General features: G+C 50.1%; 2 protein-coding genes across 3 annotated transcripts in view; one reads left to right on the forward strand and one right to left on the reverse strand.

Annotated features, from left to right (window-relative positions):
- Positions 1-7,944, forward strand: part of FBXW4 (F-box and WD repeat domain containing 4) — a 62,613-nt gene extending 54,669 nt beyond the window's left edge. For both annotated transcript variants that reach the window (XM_075026231.1, XM_075026230.1), the window contains 3 exons: positions 6,470-6,610; positions 6,783-6,924; positions 7,180-7,944. In XM_075026231.1, the coding sequence (XP_074882332.1) occupies positions 6,470-6,610; positions 6,783-6,924; positions 7,180-7,296 (400 nt within the window). In that variant the 3' untranslated portion in view covers positions 7,297-7,944. The remainder of the gene's footprint in view (positions 1-6,469; positions 6,611-6,782; positions 6,925-7,179) is intronic.
- A 2,718-nt stretch (positions 7,945-10,662) lies between these two features.
- On the reverse strand, positions 10,663-18,360 carry DPCD (deleted in primary ciliary dyskinesia homolog (mouse)). The gene is made up of 6 exons (XM_075026233.1): positions 18,267-18,360; positions 17,929-18,009; positions 17,124-17,248; positions 16,164-16,297; positions 12,057-12,159; positions 10,663-10,871 (listed from the first exon to the last, which is right to left on the reverse strand). Exons 1-6 carry the CDS (start codon positions 18,328-18,330, stop codon positions 10,767-10,769), a joined length of 612 nt encoding a protein of 203 aa, XP_074882334.1. The 5' UTR covers positions 18,331-18,360; the 3' UTR covers positions 10,663-10,766.
- Between the last annotated feature and the right edge of the window lie 25 nt (positions 18,361-18,385).

The raw sequence follows: 18,385 nt of genomic DNA on the forward strand, positions 1-18,385 counted from the left end.
GTACATTATAGATGTTGTTTGACCAAGCCTTTCCCTTCTTAGCATAAGCTGCTGCGTCCCCTGGGTGCCTCAACTGCTGTTGCAAAGCACCTGGAAGAGACAACAGCTCAGCTATTCCCTTTGGTTTTCGTGCGCTCTCCAAATTGGATGACTGAAGTTGTGCAAATGCTGCACTCTGGATAATTGTTTTTAAATGGATTTTGTTTCCTTTCTCTGTTTGATACTCAGCTCAAATATCCCAGTGTTTTGAACTGAACGGTGCTCTTTCCACTTTTTATTTTAAAGTATATGCTTACCACCTGGCTTGTTGCAAGTAGTTATTGGGGCTAAAATATTGGTTTAGAGCTCTGCTTGGTTTCTAAATAGTCACCTGCTTATGTGCAATGGCTTCTCCTCTTTGATGGATGATCATGGCTCACAGATAAGGTTTCCAGAGCGAATGAGTATGTCCTCAATTTCACACATCTCTGTTTTCAGCAGATGTTCTGAATTCAGCAGTTTCTTAGAATTTGTGTATTTGCATAATATCAATTCTAGTGAATCAGGATCAACAGAAATTGAGGCTGGGGAGAAAAATGTTTATTGTTTCATCCCTGGTTTTGAAGTGTTGTTCATGTGTTTTGGAGACAGCTGGCCAAGACCTGCAGCAAATGGGCAGGGTACAGGAAGGGAAGTGCAGACTTCTTTTGGACTCCAGCTTTCAGCAAGGTCTCAGGGTAATCCTGAGCTTTTATAGTCACACATATAATTGCTGTAGCTTGGGAGGCTGTATATGGCTTTAACATGGTGACAGCAGCATCCCATGGATTACCTGGAAACTACCCATCTGGGCTCTGCCATGACTGATCTTATTTTGTCTTCATATTGCTGTGGTGAGGAGGAATAGAGCCTTAAGCTGGTTTTAAAAAGGAAAAAAAAAACAACTTAAAGAAACCAGCTTGTTTCTTCCATTCCTTGGTAGTTCCCTTTGGTTCCAGGCTAGAAGGCTTTTGTCTTCTGGAGGTATCACGACAGCAATGCTCATGGCTAGATTTCCAGCATGGAAAGAAAAGAGTGCAATGTGGAAATCCCAAACAAATAGCTTATTTTAAAAGTAGTTTTTAAAAGTCTTGTTTTCTGAAGAACGTGGGAATTGATGAAGATGAGTCAAAGGATTCTCCATAGTGCCTGAACAAAATGCCTTTCATTTTTTAACTCATCAGTTTGATACATTTCCCAGGCACAGAGACTTTGTTTAAACATCAAGGAGTCCAGAGCCTGGTGCTAACATAGCTTTCCTGTGCTAGGACAAAATGGGCTGCTGGATTTGCTCTGGCTCTGGTCCTTGTGGGCTGGTACCGGATTACGGCCAATATGATTTCAGTCTGTCTAGATGCTTAAGAGAAGGTAGGAGAAACTAGGATTGTCTGTGATTTTCCTGCTTGACATTGGAGGCCTACCTCTGTGTCTGTGGGTGCTGCATTGGCCCAGGTGGTTTGTGGTTAAGGTGCTGAAGCAGAGAGCTCTGGCTCTAGACTGGTCTTTCTGTCACGTTTGTGATTCTGCTCCACAGAGCTCCACTGGTGTGGAGTTGTTTCTGTTGGTGCCACCCAGCACTGGGATTGAACCCTGGCACTATCTGGTCCAAGCTATTCAGTACAGAAAACATAGCAAAACTCCCGCCATCTGCACAGCTAACTACCCAGCTTGCCCGAAGAAGGCCTGGGAGTGAAACAGCCTCTGTTTGCTACTGCTGGAGAGCCAGGGCATGGTGGGGAGTTGGTGTGGACCTTCCATGCTTGGTCTTGCTTGGGCTTCACAGTCACTTGCTGACTAACTGTCATAGCATGTAACAAGGACAGGGCACCCTGGCCTCTGAAGTGCTGAGTGTCGTGGTTTAACCCCAGCCAGCAACTAAGCACCACGCAGCCGCTCACTCACTCCCCCCCACCCAGTGGCATGGGGGAGAAAATCAGGAAAAGAAGTAAAACTTGTGGGTTGACTAAGAACGGTTTAATAGAACAGAAAAGAAGAAACTAATAATGATAACACTAATAAAATGACAGCAGTAATAATAAAAGGATTGGAATATACAAATGATGCACAGTGCAATTGCTCACCACCTGCCGATCAATGCCCGGTTAGTCCCCGAGTGGCGATCCCCCTGCCCCCAGTCCCCCCAGTTTATATACTAGATGTGATGTCACATCGTTGGCCACTTTGTGTCAGCTGCCCTGGCTCTGTCCTGTGCCAACTTCTTGTGCCCCTCCAGCTTTCTCGCTGGCTGGGCATGAGAAGCTGAAAAGTCCTTGACTTTAGACTAAACATTACTTAGCAACAACTGAAAACTTCAGTGTTATCAACATTCTTCTCATACTGAACTCAAAACATAGCACTGTACCAGCTACTAGGAAGACAATTAATCCTATCCCAGCTGAAACCAGGACACTGAGGATCAGCTACCTGGTTTTTGGAAAGTGTTTGGGTGCAGAGAGTGAAAAAGGGCCCACAAAGGAAAGGAGAAAGCTGTTCCCTGCTGCATTTGGCTGGTGCTGGTGTTCTCTGCAAGCTGGTGAGAAACAAGGTTCAAGATAGCTATCATATCTCTTGCTGTCCCTTATTGAGTAGACACCTTCTGCCTATGTAAGTTGTTAAAAAACAATTGGTGATGTGCTGATGTATCTGCTGCTTTTCTGTTGCCCCTTGATGGGTTGTCTTGATCCTTTATGGGTTATTAAGGATTAGTTGTGGGTTTTGCTGTAAGGATTAGCTGTGGGTTTTGCTACCTAGGAAGTGGAAGCTGTTGGGGACTGGGGTTTGAGGGCAAGGAGTATTTGGGATAATGAAGACTGGACAATTTGTGGGCACTAACTTGTGATCCCAAGGCTGGGAGAGTTGTGGTGGCAGAGTGTCCCTTTCTAGCATGGACTCAGTATGGCTGTGTATGCTGCAGGGACATGGAGCTAGCCTGACATGGTGGTAGCTGGTCCAGAGACACCTTAATCTGCTGAAAAATGGGGGAAATTATTAATAGTGTTCTGCATCTTTATCAATTTAAGTGTGCCCATGCCAGAATACTTAGGTCTTTTGGTTTGTGTGCCCAGTGTACAGCACAGTATGATTTTCCCGTGGTGTCAGGTTCTAAGTGCTTCACTGTAGCAACTAATGCATTGTTTCTGTAAACTGCTGAAGGACTGCTGCTCTATGCAGGGGCTGGACCTCCCAGTTGAAAGCTGCTTTGGCTGACCTATTCTTGGGGCAGGAGAATTGAACTGATTAACAAACCAGCGAAGCAAGGTTTGCTTTGCTGCAGTATCTTGCAGGTATCTGTGTTCCTTTCCTGCCTACAGAGAAAAGCTAATTTCCACACACACACACACACACACCCCTTTCTTTTCTTTTCTTTCTTTTTTGTTGCCTAGCCTAGAAAGGGAAGTGGAGGGAGGAAAATGGGTGTGACTCTGCTGGGATGCTTGGGTACCACTGCAGTGAGGTGTGAAGGCATGTGGAAGCACTGGGAGTGAGTCACCTGGGTGGTGTTCAGTGCTGCACAGGAAGTTCTGAAAGCAGGAATCCAGACTCCCTGGTTTCTCCTGTCCCTTTGCTGCTGAAATTTTTCGCTTGGAGACATCGCAGGCTACCATTAAAAATTGCTGCCATCTTGCAGCACTGCAGACTGAGGTCTGGTCTGAGAGATGGAAGACAAGCTTTAGTGTGGCCAGGCTCGCTCTGGATGTGATGGGCACTTGTTCAGAGGTGGGAGGTTGTGAGGAGATCTGCTGTGACTCTTTTCAAGCACCTGAGAAGAGGAAGAGGGATGGTCCCAGTGACTAAAAGATCCCTGAATACGCTTCTCATCCTGCTACCTTTCCTCAGCACAGTGCTCCTCTCTCCCTGAGCTCACTTAGTCTTTTACATATTAAAGGTGTATTAGCAGGGAAAATGGTGGAGAGGAAATAACACAAACAGGCTTCAGCTAGCTAGTAGGAGATATTCACTAGATATGCTGCTGGGCTGTGTGGTCCATGTGCAGCTGCCTGTCCTGGTTTCCTCTCCTGAAGTGCCATGTGCTCAGAGCACCAGTCTGGGGCTACCCCGTGAAACCAAAAAAAACCAGTAGTATGCGGAAGTGGGGAGAGAGGGGTCCAAGCTGCTGGCACTGCCTAGGGCTCACTGAGATAGCTCATCTCCTGTGAGTAACTCCCTGCTCCTGCCTGAGCAACTGGCAGAGGACTCTACGGGTTGGGCAGTCTGGCCCCTTATGCATCTCACAGGTAGTCCAAGGGTTCTTTTTTGGGAGAGCAGCTGAATCCTCATACCTGTGTTGTAGTCTTACAACTCTGGGCCACACATACAACTTGTAGGATAAAGAAGGTTTTGTGGAAGCCTTGAGAAGGGATGTATGCATGTCCATCTGTCCTGCTGGCCTTGGAGAACGGCAGATGGAGGGGATCTGTGTGCTTGGAGGGGCAGGGGAGTGCCAGAGCTCAGAGATGCCCATCCATGTCTCACTCCATGGTGGAGCTAAGGACCCATCTGCCCCAGCCAAGCCCACGGCTCTTGCTCCCAGTTTTCAGACTGTGAATGTTTCAACCTTTCGACCTGCATACAGGTGCAGAGTTGCTTCTGGGTTGGTTTGTGAGTAACCTGCCAAGGGTTAATGTATTGTGAGAAGGTTGCAAAGGGCTGAAGCCTGGAATCCCCTCGATCCCTCGCCTGGAGAAACACAAAGTCCAATAAGCCAGCACCCCTGGATTCGTGTTGGGGGGGATTAATTCATGCACTTGATGTTAAAGCTTGTCCGAGAGGTTTGCACGGGGGGGCCATCGCTAGGGCTGGTTGGCCTCTCTAAATGGTTGCTAGGGTCCTGGCATCAAGGGCCAATGTAGCTGCCCACAGCCACGGTCACGGAGGGAATTACACAGCCACAAAGAAATTGTTATTCTACATAATCTGCTCTTTGGAGAGTGACTGTGGGGAAACAGGCTGGCCCCAGCATGCCGCCAGCTCTGTGATCATAGAAGCGTGCTGGCTGCAAAGATCGGCCAGGGCTCGCCTTCTGATCTGGGGACACCAGGGCTCGAGGCGCTAATCTGCTTTATCAGCGATTTCTCTCTCCTGACACAAAGGTGTTTACTTGTTTTAACATCTCCTAGGACTCTATTTCTCCTTTTGTGTGGTCTTTATCCCCCGATGAGGGCTTTAGCCCAGATTACAGACAGAATTAAGGCATTTGGCGATGTGCCTCAGAACTGTGTGATGCTGGATCAAGGAGCAGAAAGTAACAAAATAATGGGGGGAGATGCTGGGAGTGACCCCACTGTGGGATCCATGCTGTCGGCTTTCAGGACTGCTTCATTGTCCTGGGAACCAAGAGCCTGTTGGAGAGGGGTGGCCGTGCGGCTGGGTTTGAAAAGCAGGTGCTTCAAGGTTTATTGTGTCCAGCATTTTTGATTTAGAGGGTGTGAGAAGGAGGAGGAAAAAAAGGAGAGTTTGCAATAGGTGGCCATTTCAAGCAGCTGGACAGGTTGTCCCCTCTGTTCCCAAAAGTCTGCCATGGCCAGGTGTTGCTGGCTGCTGGGGCAGGTGGAGTGATACTGGGGATGGGCTGTGCCGTGTGCCTGATGCAATTTCATATGTCCCAGGGAAGGGGCTCAAACTCCTTCTTGCAGTCTGGCAGGATGGGCCCTCACCAAGCACCATCCACCTGGTGAGCTGCTGGTCTTGCACATGAACAAGCAGCAGAGTGATACAGCCACAAAGCATCTGTCTTAGAGCTTCATGGAGCTCTTGCTTTTGTCTTTCACAGCAAGCAAGGAATTAGAAAGGAGGAGAGGGTCAAAAAAAAAAAAAAAAAAAAAAAAGCTAGCCTTTGGAAAGTCATCTCCAGAGCAGCCCTGGGGTGGTTGCTCTTGACCTGTCGTGTTCAGCCTCAGATATGGTGTTTGCAGTATGCAGTGTGACTGGAGGGGGTTGAGGAGAACATCCATGGCAGGCTGGGTCAGGAGAGTCTCATTTGCCTGTGGATCTGAGCTGTGTGTCAAAGATATGGGGAAATACCCCAGTGAGGAGTATTTTGAAGGATGGAGTCTGGGATGGGATGGGATTGACTAGGTAAGCGGCTCTTGCAGATTATGTGGAGTTTGACTAAGTAGAGAATTTTCTCCCATGGAAATGGAGGCCCATCATTCAGAGTACTGGTCACTTCTCCCAAGGAAAATGATCCTGTTCTGCTGGGGGTCAGCTGTGCCAGTTCCTTGGCTCTTCCTCTTACAGCTGTGACTCCTGCTGGTCATCCTCCGTGACAGTTAGTGGCCCAACCAGCAGCAGAAGCTGGGGAAGGGAGAGGAAAACTGTGCAGGCTTTTGCATTCTGCTAAATCACAGAAATGAGATCTAGGAGACTTCTGCGGTACCTTCTCTGCTCCGGCCAGCTCAATTGGAAGGGTACTTTGCTCTGAATGAGTCTTCCCCTGTGTGTTTTGTTGCAGCGGTCAGCTGTTGACCTGTTTAGGGACTGACTTCCACCGTGGAGCTGGAGTCCTCGATGTCTTCTATGAAACACCCTCCCTTCTCCTTTCTTGTGGATATGACACCTACATCCGCTACTGGGACATACGGACCAGCACCAGGTGAGCCTACCCTGCTGGCATCTGGGGGCTGCATGAGGCTCATGGGCTCTCCTTGTGCAGTGTCTGGGGACTTGCCTGCAGCTGAATTAGCTCCTTCAGGCAAACTGAGTCTCAGTTCCAGTGGTGGAGGAGTGGAGGTTCAGCCCTGCTCCACTTTGTGTTGCCCTTGCAGGAAGTGCATCCAGGAGTGGGAAGAGCCCCATGACAGTGCCCTGTACTGCATAAGGAGTGATAAGAACCATATGATTGCCAGCGGCTCTTCTTACTACGGTGTGGTGCGGCTTTGGGATAAACGGCAGACTCGGTGCCTGCAGGTGAGGGCTGGCCAGAGGCTGGGCAGCAGCAGAGCTTTTGAGTTGTTCTCCGGCAGGCCAGTGCCAATGTCTCTTTGGAAGAAGAGAGAGGGGCTGCTGTACTGTCTTTGGGGCGAGCCCACCATGGAGAGCCTAACCTATATGCAGGGAAAAGCCTGCTTTGCTCAGGCATCTTGGCCTTTGTGTCTGTGACACTAGTTGGGGTCTCTGGGCTGACCTCTTCTTTGAAAGGTTGATTCTCCTATTTTCTTGCAGAGCTTTCACCTGTCTTCACCCACCAGCAGCCCAGTGTACTGCCTCCGTTTCAGTACCACCCATCTGTACGCTGCCCTGGCATCAGCCCTACATGTCCTAGACTTCACAGCCCCGTGAAGGGTACTGCCGCTGCTTCTGGTCACCCCAACTCCGCAGAGTTGACACTTGGCTCAGGGAATCGCAGGGCAAGAGAGGTGAGAATGGCCCATGAGGCTTCTGAAGGGATTTTTTTGCCTGCCAGAAAGCTACAATGAAGAGTGCACAAACGGCCAGACTTTCTCAACCTCACCTGCCTGTTAGTGGAAATAAAGGCCGATTGTCCTTTACCCTTTTTATTTTGTGCAAGTCAGGGTTTGTTATATTAATTGTGTTCTTTTTTTTTATTATTTTTTTTTATTTTTTTTTCTGCGGATACAGCATTTGAGGGGCAAGTTGAGCCGGGATGCCCTGTCAGCTGTGTGTGCTGTTCAGGTTGAGATCAGCCAAGCTCTGAGCCATGTGAAGCAAGTCTAAGCTGTGTGTGGGGTGGACTGATTTGGTGGAAGGGAAAGGTGTCTGGAGCGGGGCCCACCTTTCACCTGCGCTTGCTCTCTCGACAGCTGCTTGTGTTGTCCTATGCAGTCAAGAGCAAGAACTGAGCTAAAAGGCAGAGCCAGCCCTGCTTTCAGTGTATGCCTCCCCAAGCTGGCCATCAGGTCGGGCTGTGCACTTGGCAGGGCTGAAATGGTTGCATTTTGCTAAATAAAACTCTGAAGGCAAACAAAAGAGACTGTATGTTTTGTTTCAAGTTCCAAAGGGGCTGCGATGTTACCCACTGATCACAGAGGCCTGGCTGGGTGGAGGAGGTTGGGCCTATTTTTCAGACACTGTCTACATATCTAATAGATATCTCTCCCTGGCTAGATCCTGTGATGCTGCTGTGTTGAAGGCAGTTCCTGGGATCTTGGATCTTGTGTCACTTGTTCAAACAAGAATTCAAAAAGTAGGATCTGCAGCTTGCTTGCTGCCTGCATAATGAAGCAGCAAACTGGACTAGTGCAAACACCAAGGCCTTGATGTGATTTACTGGGATCCTGTAGGCACATCTAAGTGGGCTCCTTTTTGTGTCAGCCTTCTGAACCCAAGCTGGCTCTCAGAACAACTACAGCTTTCAGCGTGCTCTGTGCTGTCTGGATGAATGTGGATGTCTGTGGATGGATGTGCTGTGGGTGAATGCAGCGATGTCTGCGATCTGGTCATTGGGGAAGGAGGTGTGTGTACCCTACTTGGCTGTGAGTTTGGCTATCCTGGATAGGTAAAGGAGCGGTTTTGTATCACAAACTGGGAGCCCATCTAGAGTGGAGCACCCAGCGTGGTCCTTTGTTAGAACTTAACAGGTAAGAGGCTGCTCTTCCCTTGTGATGCACAAAAATTGGAAGAGGATGTTTGGAGCCCCTGCCTGAGCAGGGAGGGAGTGGAACCAACCAGCTCCTCACCTTCTTGAGGGGAGTCCTCCATTCCCGGTGGACGTGAGACAGCAGCTCATAGTGTAAAGTAATTTAAAATCATGGCTTTGCTGCAGGATCGCATTCTCACAAGGATCTTTCCAGCACAGCTCCCTGTCACAGTTCCTGATCTGTATCTGTTTCTCTGCTGCCACTCATGCCTGCTTGCTGCCATCTCCCTTGTAGCTACCATGGTGCTACATGTTCTTGTGTAAGTGGCAGAGTTGATGTCTAAGTGCCCCAAGCAATGATCTGCTGCTGTAAAAAGACACCATGGCTGGAACAATCTTCCATCAGCTCAAAGCTGTAGATCCCAAAGGCTGCTAGGTCAAGATAATGATTCTGGGGGGACCTCTGGGTTATAGGTAACACTGAGCTGTTGCTGAAAAGATGGTGCTTTGCATCAGGGGTTGTTAACTACTGCTGCTGTATTGCTTGGAGCACTTCGGGCCCTGCCTGTGTGGAGAGCTTTAGGTAAGTGATTAGGCACAAGATCTAAGGCCAGAGAGAGTGAGCTGGCAGAGCTTGGGACTGGGGGAGGTCTGTTTTTTCTCAGGTTGTGGTGTGTTACAGGTCCTTTAATGAAATTGGGAGGGAGGGATGGAGATATTAAATGTCTTTGGCAGTGTCCCCAACATGAGGGAACTGAAGTAACTGTTGGGTGGGAGGAGAGGTTCTTTATTGCACTGGGACTTGGGCAAGGCCCAGAGTAGGAATGAGCATGTCAGCTGAGCAGGTGAACAAGTATCACTGGCGCAGGAGACTCCTCCCATGACAGGCCTGCCTGCAATGTTGCTGCTGTCAGTCCTGCCATTTCCTTTCTGCAGCCCATGTTGGTGGGTCCTGCACACTTGTAGCTGCTTTTAGGTTCTTCCTGGCTGAAGCTGGGAGCAGAGCTGCAGTCCCATGGTGGTGCCAGCACTGATGGGTAGAAGGATGTACATCTCGGGTGATGTTGTGGAATGGGGAAGCTGCAAGTGGGGCTGGCACAGTGGCTCTGATGAGCTCTGCTAGTCAATGGTGCCTCCATTGTCTTGTGGGGACTATGCAGGTGGGTCCTGAGCCACCCAGCAGTGAGGCTCTAACTGGGGATGCCACCCAGGCTCTCGGGAGTTTTTGTGGTTTGAAAGCAGTCCTCGTCAGGGGAGCTACGCTGGGAGCCTGCGACCGGCTCACTACTTAAAAGTAGGGTTTGTTTGGGTAGGAGCCATTCAAATATGAACCGGGGTGGAAGGACATGCAGAAATCTAAGCACAGGGATGGCTGGTGCAGGGTAGAGACTGTAGCTGTTTGGAGGGCGAGTTGCTAAAGCAGCATTGCTGTCCCTGTGCATGGGGTGCTGTCTCTGCAGTGAGATTTGTGACTGGCCGTGTTTGTGCCCTCATGGAAGGGGTGTGCTACTGCTACTCCTGAGCTGGCCAGCAGCCCCTGCCACCACTTTCCCCTCCATGCCATCCAAATGAAGGCAGCTGCAGTTTGGTTCCTGTGTTCTACGCAGCCTTCTGCGTTCTGCATGTCACGTTGCACATGGCTGGCGGTAAGGAAGCAGTTGGGTGTCCTCCTCTTCACCCTATTTCATAGGCTGTGCCCATTCAGGTCTAAGCATTGATGCTGTCTGCAGAGATACCGGGGTCACCAGAGCATCCTGCTAACTGCACGGAGGACCTTGCACAACAGTGCAGAAGGGAGTTGCTTCAAAGCACATCCCAGGCAGGTAAGCAGTACAAGGAGGGGGTTCTTGTTTTCTAAATGTTACCACCTTCAGCAATGGTGGCAGAGAGAGGGAATTCCCAAGGGGAAGTACCCAGCTTTCATGTCCCTCCTGCTCATGGAGGATGGGGAAAATGCTGCTGGCTGTGGATGCAGTGTGCTTCCTTTGCATGCTGCAGCTTCCCACAACTCGTAGAAGGATCATAAATGTCTGTAAATCAGCAGACCTGGCAGTAAAGAGACTGACTGCCCTGCCGTCTCCCTGGACCTGCAAAGATTCCTCCAAGTGTCTCTATTAACAACAGGACTAATTTTTATTGGAAAAGGCAAAATAAATACTGTGAACCTGTGCTGGAGACCTGCCCCCCACCTCAGCCTCTTGGCAGCCACTGCCTACTGGGTCTTACAGTCACCATCCCCGTTGTTTGCTGCCTTTATCTTCTTCAGCTCCTTCTGCAGCTGCTCCTCTGCAGCCAGGATCTCCTTCGGCTTCTGGTACTGTAGGACAGAGAGAAAAGCCCTTAGCACTCCTGTTCAGCCTCTGCTCTAAGCAGACCAACTGGGGCCAGGTGCTACCAGTGCAGCTGGGACCCTCCTGCCAAGGGCTGCCCTTCTGTTACCAGCTACTTCCAAAGCCCATCTGGGGAGGGGGTGCCATCACACTAGGGACACTTGCCAAGATCTTGGAGGGTCTTTTACAGTGCAGGTAAAACTTTCCAGTTGGATGTGGAGTCCTGTCCCCCAGCAACCCCTCTGGAATATCCTGGCAGGCTGTGTCATGCAGATCCTTGGTGTGCTTGCTGGTTGTATGCTCACATGTGTTTTTTATATGTGTGTGTGTGTGTGTATATATATATATAAATACAATATGCATTTTTTAAAAGGCAGACAGAGAAGTAAGAGTTGCAGTTCCTCTGTCCTCCCCTCGGAGCCCCCTCGCCCAGCTGCAGTTTAGTGGTGCATGCAGGTGCTTTTTGGCAAGGGTTTGGCCCATAGCAAACAGAAGCTCAGAAGGACTTAAGCTGCTCCTCTTGGCCTATTTCCTCTGCACGTGCACCCCCAGTTCTGCTGCGAGGTTTCCCTCGGAGGGGATGCTCTCTGGGTGGCTGACTTCTATATTTAAGAAGATGAGCACCACTGCTCAAAAGCATTTGTCTGCCTCTGCTCCTTGCAACAAGTGCCCATTTTGCTAGTCTCTCGCTTCCACCATGTGCATGGAAGCGTGTCCTCTCCATGTGTTCTCTCCAACACAAAGCAGCAGGTGATATATATTTTATTTTATTCTTTATTTAAGACTGTGAGACCTCTAAGCGCACCAGGTCCTTGGACTTTTAACACTTAGACTCTGAGGCAAGAGAAACTTGCTGTGACTGAGAGTGGAAGCTTGCTTAGGCCTGGGGGAGGGGGATACATGGAAAACAGGGCACAATAGACACTCTTCCACCTGCAAGTCACCTTGAGCAGCAAGAAGGGCCCCTCCTGTGGCCTGGGCTGTCCTGGCTAGTGTCAGCATGCCCAGTGTAATCTGAAACTCCCACTGACTGTGTGACAGAGCAGGGGGCTCATCAGTGACCCTCAGCAGATCTCACTGCTCTGCCTCATTTCCCCACATGTAAGAATTTTAACTTCTTTGTGGACATAAAGAGAAGGGCAAAGTGCTGTTCTACATGGCTAAAACCTCACCGTGATAATCAGGGTGTTGTTGGCATGGGTGAAGCTCAGGGCAGCTGCGTCCAAGGGGAGCTGGTATCGGTCCAGGTCAGGAATTGAGAACTTCTTGTAGTACCTACAAATGAGAGAGGAGACAGAAACAAGGAAGGTGGGGTTCCTATTCCCCTGCTAGCAGTGCTGAGCTACAGAGTGCTGTTCAACAAGGTGTAGATGAGAACAATAGACCTCTCAGGGTTGGCAGGAGGACCCTGTGCCATGTTGTGTGCCTGCTGGTGCCCCCAGGCTAGCAGGAGCACTGGAAACAAACCTCCAAACTGGAAATCAGAGCTGGCAAAGTCCTGAAGGGCTTTGGTGTATGAGGGCAGGCTTGGTCCCTCCAGCTTGCTCTTGAGTAGTGCCAGACAAGGTTAAGGACAGACTACTCTGCCCTATCAAGAGGTGTCCCTTGTCTTTGTCCCTGCTCATGGTCCCTCATTCCCTCTAAGTACCAACTCCCATTAGCTCTTGTCAAAACAGCTGTCAAAGCCCTTGTGCCCTGTGACTTATTTTCCTGAGTGATGCACCATTTTGTGTTGCAATCCTTCCTAAACCCATGTTTTTTGCCACTTGCTCTGCTTCCTAGATAGCTTCCTGCTTTGGTGGCATGGTGGTGCTCAGGCATATCCCTGGGCACAGAGCTCCAGGTGTAGCTACCCACAGTCATCCCAGTCTCTGCTCTGCAGCATCTTCATGCAGCCCCCATGATGGCTGTGGTGCTCCTCTGCATTCCCAGCTCCCCTAGTTGTTCTTTCCCTGGTCTCTATCCCAGTATCCTGATCACATGTCACATCCAAGTGGAGGACAGGGATATTTTGCCCAGCTCCCTATCCAGCCTGTGTCCCTCCACCGACCAAACCTTAAGCTTTACTCTGTATGAAGGAAAGGGGATATGGTTCAGAACTGGAGGAGTTATAAGCTGTCTAGGTACTAAAGAGATTTCCTAAGTCTTTGGGACCAGAACCTTGTAGACCTGTGTCTGTGTTTGCCTAAGACCTTTCTTGCTTGGCACAGCTTGCCCTGCATCTGCTACTTCTCTCTGGGCCTGTGCCAAATACATTAGTTGGTGGTCCTATGCCCGTGTAGAGGCATGGTTGGGTTCTTAATCTCTTCCAGCACTCTCGTGGGCAATCCCCTCCAAGGAATTAGCCTCTACTTGGTACTGAGGTGCCCAGAGCAGAGCAGGAACCGGCAGCGGCTGCTGTCATGCCATGAGGGGTGGTTCTCCATTCAGCTGGCTGTGTGTGAGGTTTGGCCTCTCTAGCTACCTCTGCCCAAATTGCAGTTTATTTTCCAAGTCACGGTGAAAACAGCTACAAAGGGCAAATGGCTCTCCTGGTGCAGTGGGAGGAATGTATGCAGCTTGTTACCGCAGGGCTCAAACCGTTCTGTGTTGTCACTGCTGTCGGTATTTGGAAAAGGTGGCAGACATGGATAATAAGGGAGATGTCAAAGGTTAAACAGCAGAGATTAGATGAACACAAAGACATGTTAAGGAAGTGTTAACTTCTTACCGATTAGACAAAAAAAAAAAAGCAGTACACAGAAAAAAACCACTGTTTCAAAGGGCCTTGGGAGTCATCAATGAAACAGCAGCATTCTGCTGCCCCAGGACTAAGGAGAAGGGGAGAAGAATGGCTTTGGCTGGCCTCAAACTAAAATCTGTGACAAGATCAAAGGAAACAAGATCTGCCTGGCCACCCCCTCCTCCTCCTAACATTACCACTGCCTCTCACTACAATAATTGAATCAGGTTTGGTGTTTGGGGAGGTTGCTTTCTGGGTTTGTTTTTAAAGTTTAGTTTAATGGATTTATTTTACAGCAAGAGGTTTTAGGCAAATCCCACTTGAGCAGCCCTTGCCGTGGCCAGAGGGAACGGGAGTGACTGGTGGCAGTGAAGAGCTTCTGGCTGGACTGGGAAGGCAGCTGATGGGCGGTTATCCCTGCTGAGGCAGGCACATTCTCTGCCCTCGCCTCTCACCCCATGGCCAAGGGCAGTATTGCACTCTGAGCCTGGGTCCTGCCCTGAGACCCACAACGCGTATGTGAAGTCACCTCCATTATTTTCCTATTGGAAACCCACTTTTTGTCAGCCTGTAGGGAAAACTGCTACTGGTATGCTGAGAATTTAGAGCTGAGCTACTCAGTAATGACTTGGCAACCCATCCCGTTGCTGTGCCTCTGGCTGGCGGTCAGCACAGCTCTGTTGCTCAGAAGCAGCGTGGCTGACTTCCAACGGCTGGAGAGGCTCCGAGGCTTCCTTTCTTTCCCGTAGTGATGCGCATTCTCTCTGTGACTCCATGCCTTTGTTGCTATCTTGGAATTAGTTGCTGAGTGGTGCTTTGCCCTGGCCGAGACCCAGGAGAAATGATGTAAGATGTCCTGGAGCCTGTACTAAGTGTTCTGGTGCTGGAGTCTGTCCCTGTTCCCTACTGACAGCAAAGTTGTTCTTGTTCCCAGTAAGGCAGCTTTCAGCTTTAATTCCAAAAGTCCTTAACTTTCGTATGCAGGCCATGAGCCACTGGCAGGTCCTTCAACCCTCTCTGACACTAGCCTATGAGTGTGCAGTTATCAACCGCTTGTGCGGGACTCTAGTGTTTTCCTGGGAGTAGTACAAAAAACTTGAAGTCAGGTAGGGCATGGGTGAAGCCTCAGTGGTACGTTATAACCTTACAGCACCTACACAGGCAAGGAAGTTCTCACATACACACTACTATTAGGATTGGTCTGTGATAGTATGTGGTTGGACTTAGGCTCATGTACTCCCTCCCTGTCCTAGCTCCATGTGTATCCACGTGTGGCTGATGGGAACCTCATTCATCTTTGCTACATAGGTCTCCCTCCTAAAGTGCCACTCTTCTCCTGTGAAACCCTCTGTGTGGATTCAAGCCAGCATCTTTCTGTATTAGAGCTATAATTGCTTGCTGCTTTCATGGGGCAGATGCCCTCTTCCTCCTGTCTAGCCTCCTCCTGTTTTTGAGCATCCAGGTGTGCTCATGTGCAGAGCTCAAACATCTCCTTGTCACTGCCTCTGACGGGGTAAACCCTTGCCTGAAGACGTGCGGGTTCTGCCATCTGAAAGGCGTTCAGCAGCCAAAGTGGAGCAGTTCTTTGCCAACAGCACCACCTACAGCCAGCTACAAAGAGCGGCTTGAAGAGGGCAGGGGGCAAATTGGGAAACACTGTGGTTGATTTTACCCATGAATCTGACCCTTCTCTGTTCTGCAGCAATGTTGGGGAGGGAAGGCAAACAGAGAGCAGCCTGCCCAGCTTTCCATACTGGTGTATTATCCCAGTTTGTAAATAGCTTTCACTTATCTTCCAAAATCCTCCCTTGTTCTAATACTTGCTCCTTGCTCTCTGTTCCCAATACTACTGCTCATCCTGGCTTATCTCACTGAGGCTGTAAAAGCTTCGGGGCACAGTGTGTGTCTCATCCCATGAGAGATGCCATGTAGTGACACAGTATAAGATCATGCTTAAAAGCCTTTCCTTTTTTTTCCCTCCCATCTCAAATTTCTTTTGGCAGAATATTGTGGTGGTTTTTTTCCATATGCAGTCTGCCTTTTTTTCTTGCTACCTCCACATCATATCATTGGCATTGTGACTACAGTACAGGTTTACGCAGGGAGATCTGTCTGCCCGGGTGCCCATGACTTTGCTGTACCTGTTGAATCCTGCGTCCCCATGAGTTCTGAGATACAATGACTAGATCAAAGTATCGTGTCAGAGGGAGAAGATGGGATGCTCTAGCTTCAAAAGGTCTGCAAGGCTCTGTATTTTTCTAAGGGAGCAACATTTGACAGGGAAAGAAGAGAGCAAACATCATGCTACTGGAACCGTGAGGTAAATTTGCAAAGGCCAGTGCAAAGTTTGAGGCGCTCTACTGTAAACATGTCTGGGGCAGTTGGGAGTGGAAATTGGACAGCAGGAGACATGCAGCTGCGATGTGGGGCCCCTCAGCCCTTACATGCTAGGGATAGAAGGGAAGAGAGGACAACCCCCTTGTGCAATCACTAGCCTGCCCTCTGTGCCAGCCCACCCCGAGGGACCATCAGCACTGGCAGTGCTGTCCTTACTGACTTCTTGTTGGTAGTCCGGATGACACAGCAGCGCTGCTCTTTCTCCACAGAGACGCTGTAGACCTCCTTGGGGTAGGGCAGGTTACGGATCCGCCACTGGAAGCTGCTCAGGGTATCCTTCCTCATGAAGACAGGCTACAGCAAACAAGTACCTTTAGCAAGGCCCCTCCAGCTGTCTCCTCTCCTCCCTGTCCCTTCTTCCTGTACTACATTGAGAGGCTCCATATGGGAGTAGCTCTTTCACACTGGAGTATTCAGGAGTAACTCAAGAAACTGCCTAGGCATCACTTTCCTGGAGCTAGCACTGCTCTGCCTTTACCCAGGGCACTGCCTGACCTGCTTGTAGGAGGCTAAAAGTGTTCAGCAAGGAAGTCTTGCGGTACAGGGTTACAGGGAAACCAGGCCTCTTCCTCACAGGCGAACGAATACTGAGCTCTGCCTACCCTAGGGACCTGCTGAATTCAGTCCTGGCTCTGCCCCAATTTGCTGTGCAGGGCTGTGCTTGTGTTTCAGGTCTGTAGAAAAGTTGGTGAAAGACTAAAACCTCTGACCCCTAAGCCAGAGGGATGTGAAGATGAAACAGGCTGTGCTATGTTAAGGAGCAGCTTGCTAGGCACTACCTGTGTTGGCCTTTCACTGTCATTGCCTCTGCTTTCCATCCACTGACTTGTCCTGGCACTGGCCTTCCTTTCAGCCTACTCTTTTGGAAGCCAGAATAGTAGTTGGCCAACACAGCAATACAGTTTCTCTACTTAAGGAAACTGCAAATCTCTTGGAAGACCCCAAAAGAACCTACACTGTGCCTTCTTTCTACCCAGCCCTGCAGCTTGGTGATATAGTAGAGTGCTGGGCAGGTTAAGGCTGTCTCTTGGGGCTGAGTGATCTGCAGTCTACCAGCTACTGCTGTAAGCACAAGACTAGGTAGTTTTAGGTGCAGTTATGCCTGCAGACCCTTACATACGTTGGAGCTGCTTTCCTTTATGAGCTCCAACTCCAGTGCTCCCAGGAGCGGTGAGGTTGGCTCTCCCACTTCAACCTGCCACTTGCCGGAGCCCCCAAGGGTGTTCTTCTCTCGCCATTTTCTACCTGTGGAAGGGAGAAGAAGGGTTTTCATTATTCTGGTCTATAAGAAGAACTTCAGCACATGACTGCCAAAGCTGCCCAGCACACTGAGATGATATGAAGATATGTATCTTAATTCCAGTCATTTCCTCTTTGGTGTGAGTGGATCTGTTAGCTGACCTGTTCCTGAAGTCAGAAATTCTGTACTGAGCATGCCTCTTTTTTGTTACTTGGTGCTGAAGCCATGGTGGGGTTGCAACAGGTGCCATGCTGCAGCTGATATGGTTTTGGACAAGAGCCATAACCAACACCTTGCTTGTTTGCAGTTGCAGAAGCCACCAAAAAACATATTCCACTGCAGCATGTGCTACAGCCTCTGTGCCTGGCTATGCAAGATGGCAATCCCATTTAGTCCGTCCAAGTCTGTTGTGACAGATGAGCTGTCTGGGAGAGATCCTGGGATAAAGCAAGGTCTGCTACGTCACGGAAGTCAGAGAGGCCTTGGCCCAAACTGAACCATACTTATGTTTCTACAACATTGTGCTACAGGCATGCTTATCTCCTAGAATATTTAGGGGCGATTCATTCCCTACTATGAGGTCCCTCCCAACACTCCAGTCCTGTGAGTGCAGACCTGCTGCCATGCATGCCACGGCTGTACCCTGACCCATGCCTGCTGTGGGCCAGCTGAGAGCACCACTTACTCACTAACTGACCGGTCTTCACATCGTACTCTTCGGCCATCTCCTTCCCATCCTCGAACAGGTAGTGGATCTTCCGCTTCCCTAGAGGCAAGGCAGGCAGTGAGGGTAAATGGGAATACACCTATCCCTGGCTGTACGGCCCCGTCCCGCTGTCTGGGGCCGTGTCCCCGCGTTACTGGTCCAGTGTCCTTTGCCGGGGCCCTGTCCCGGGTGCAGGGCCGTCCCCGGGAGCGCTCCGTCCCCTCCCCCGCCCGCTCGCTGCAGGGTCACCCCAAAACACGTCGAGGGGGCGTGGGGAAGGAGGAGGGGGGGCTACCCCGTCTCGCCACCGCGGTTACCGTCCTGCACCAGCGCTGTCTTGCTGGCAGCCCGCAGCCTCTCCAGCCAGCTCGGCACAGCCATGGCGGCCGGGCTCCGTCACCACGGCAACGCGGACACTTCCGGCGGCCACCCGGAA

This window comes from Buteo buteo, chromosome 4 (assembly GCF_964188355.1).
Source record: "Buteo buteo chromosome 4, bButBut1.hap1.1, whole genome shotgun sequence".
Taxonomy (NCBI): domain Eukaryota; kingdom Metazoa; phylum Chordata; class Aves; order Accipitriformes; family Accipitridae; genus Buteo; species Buteo buteo.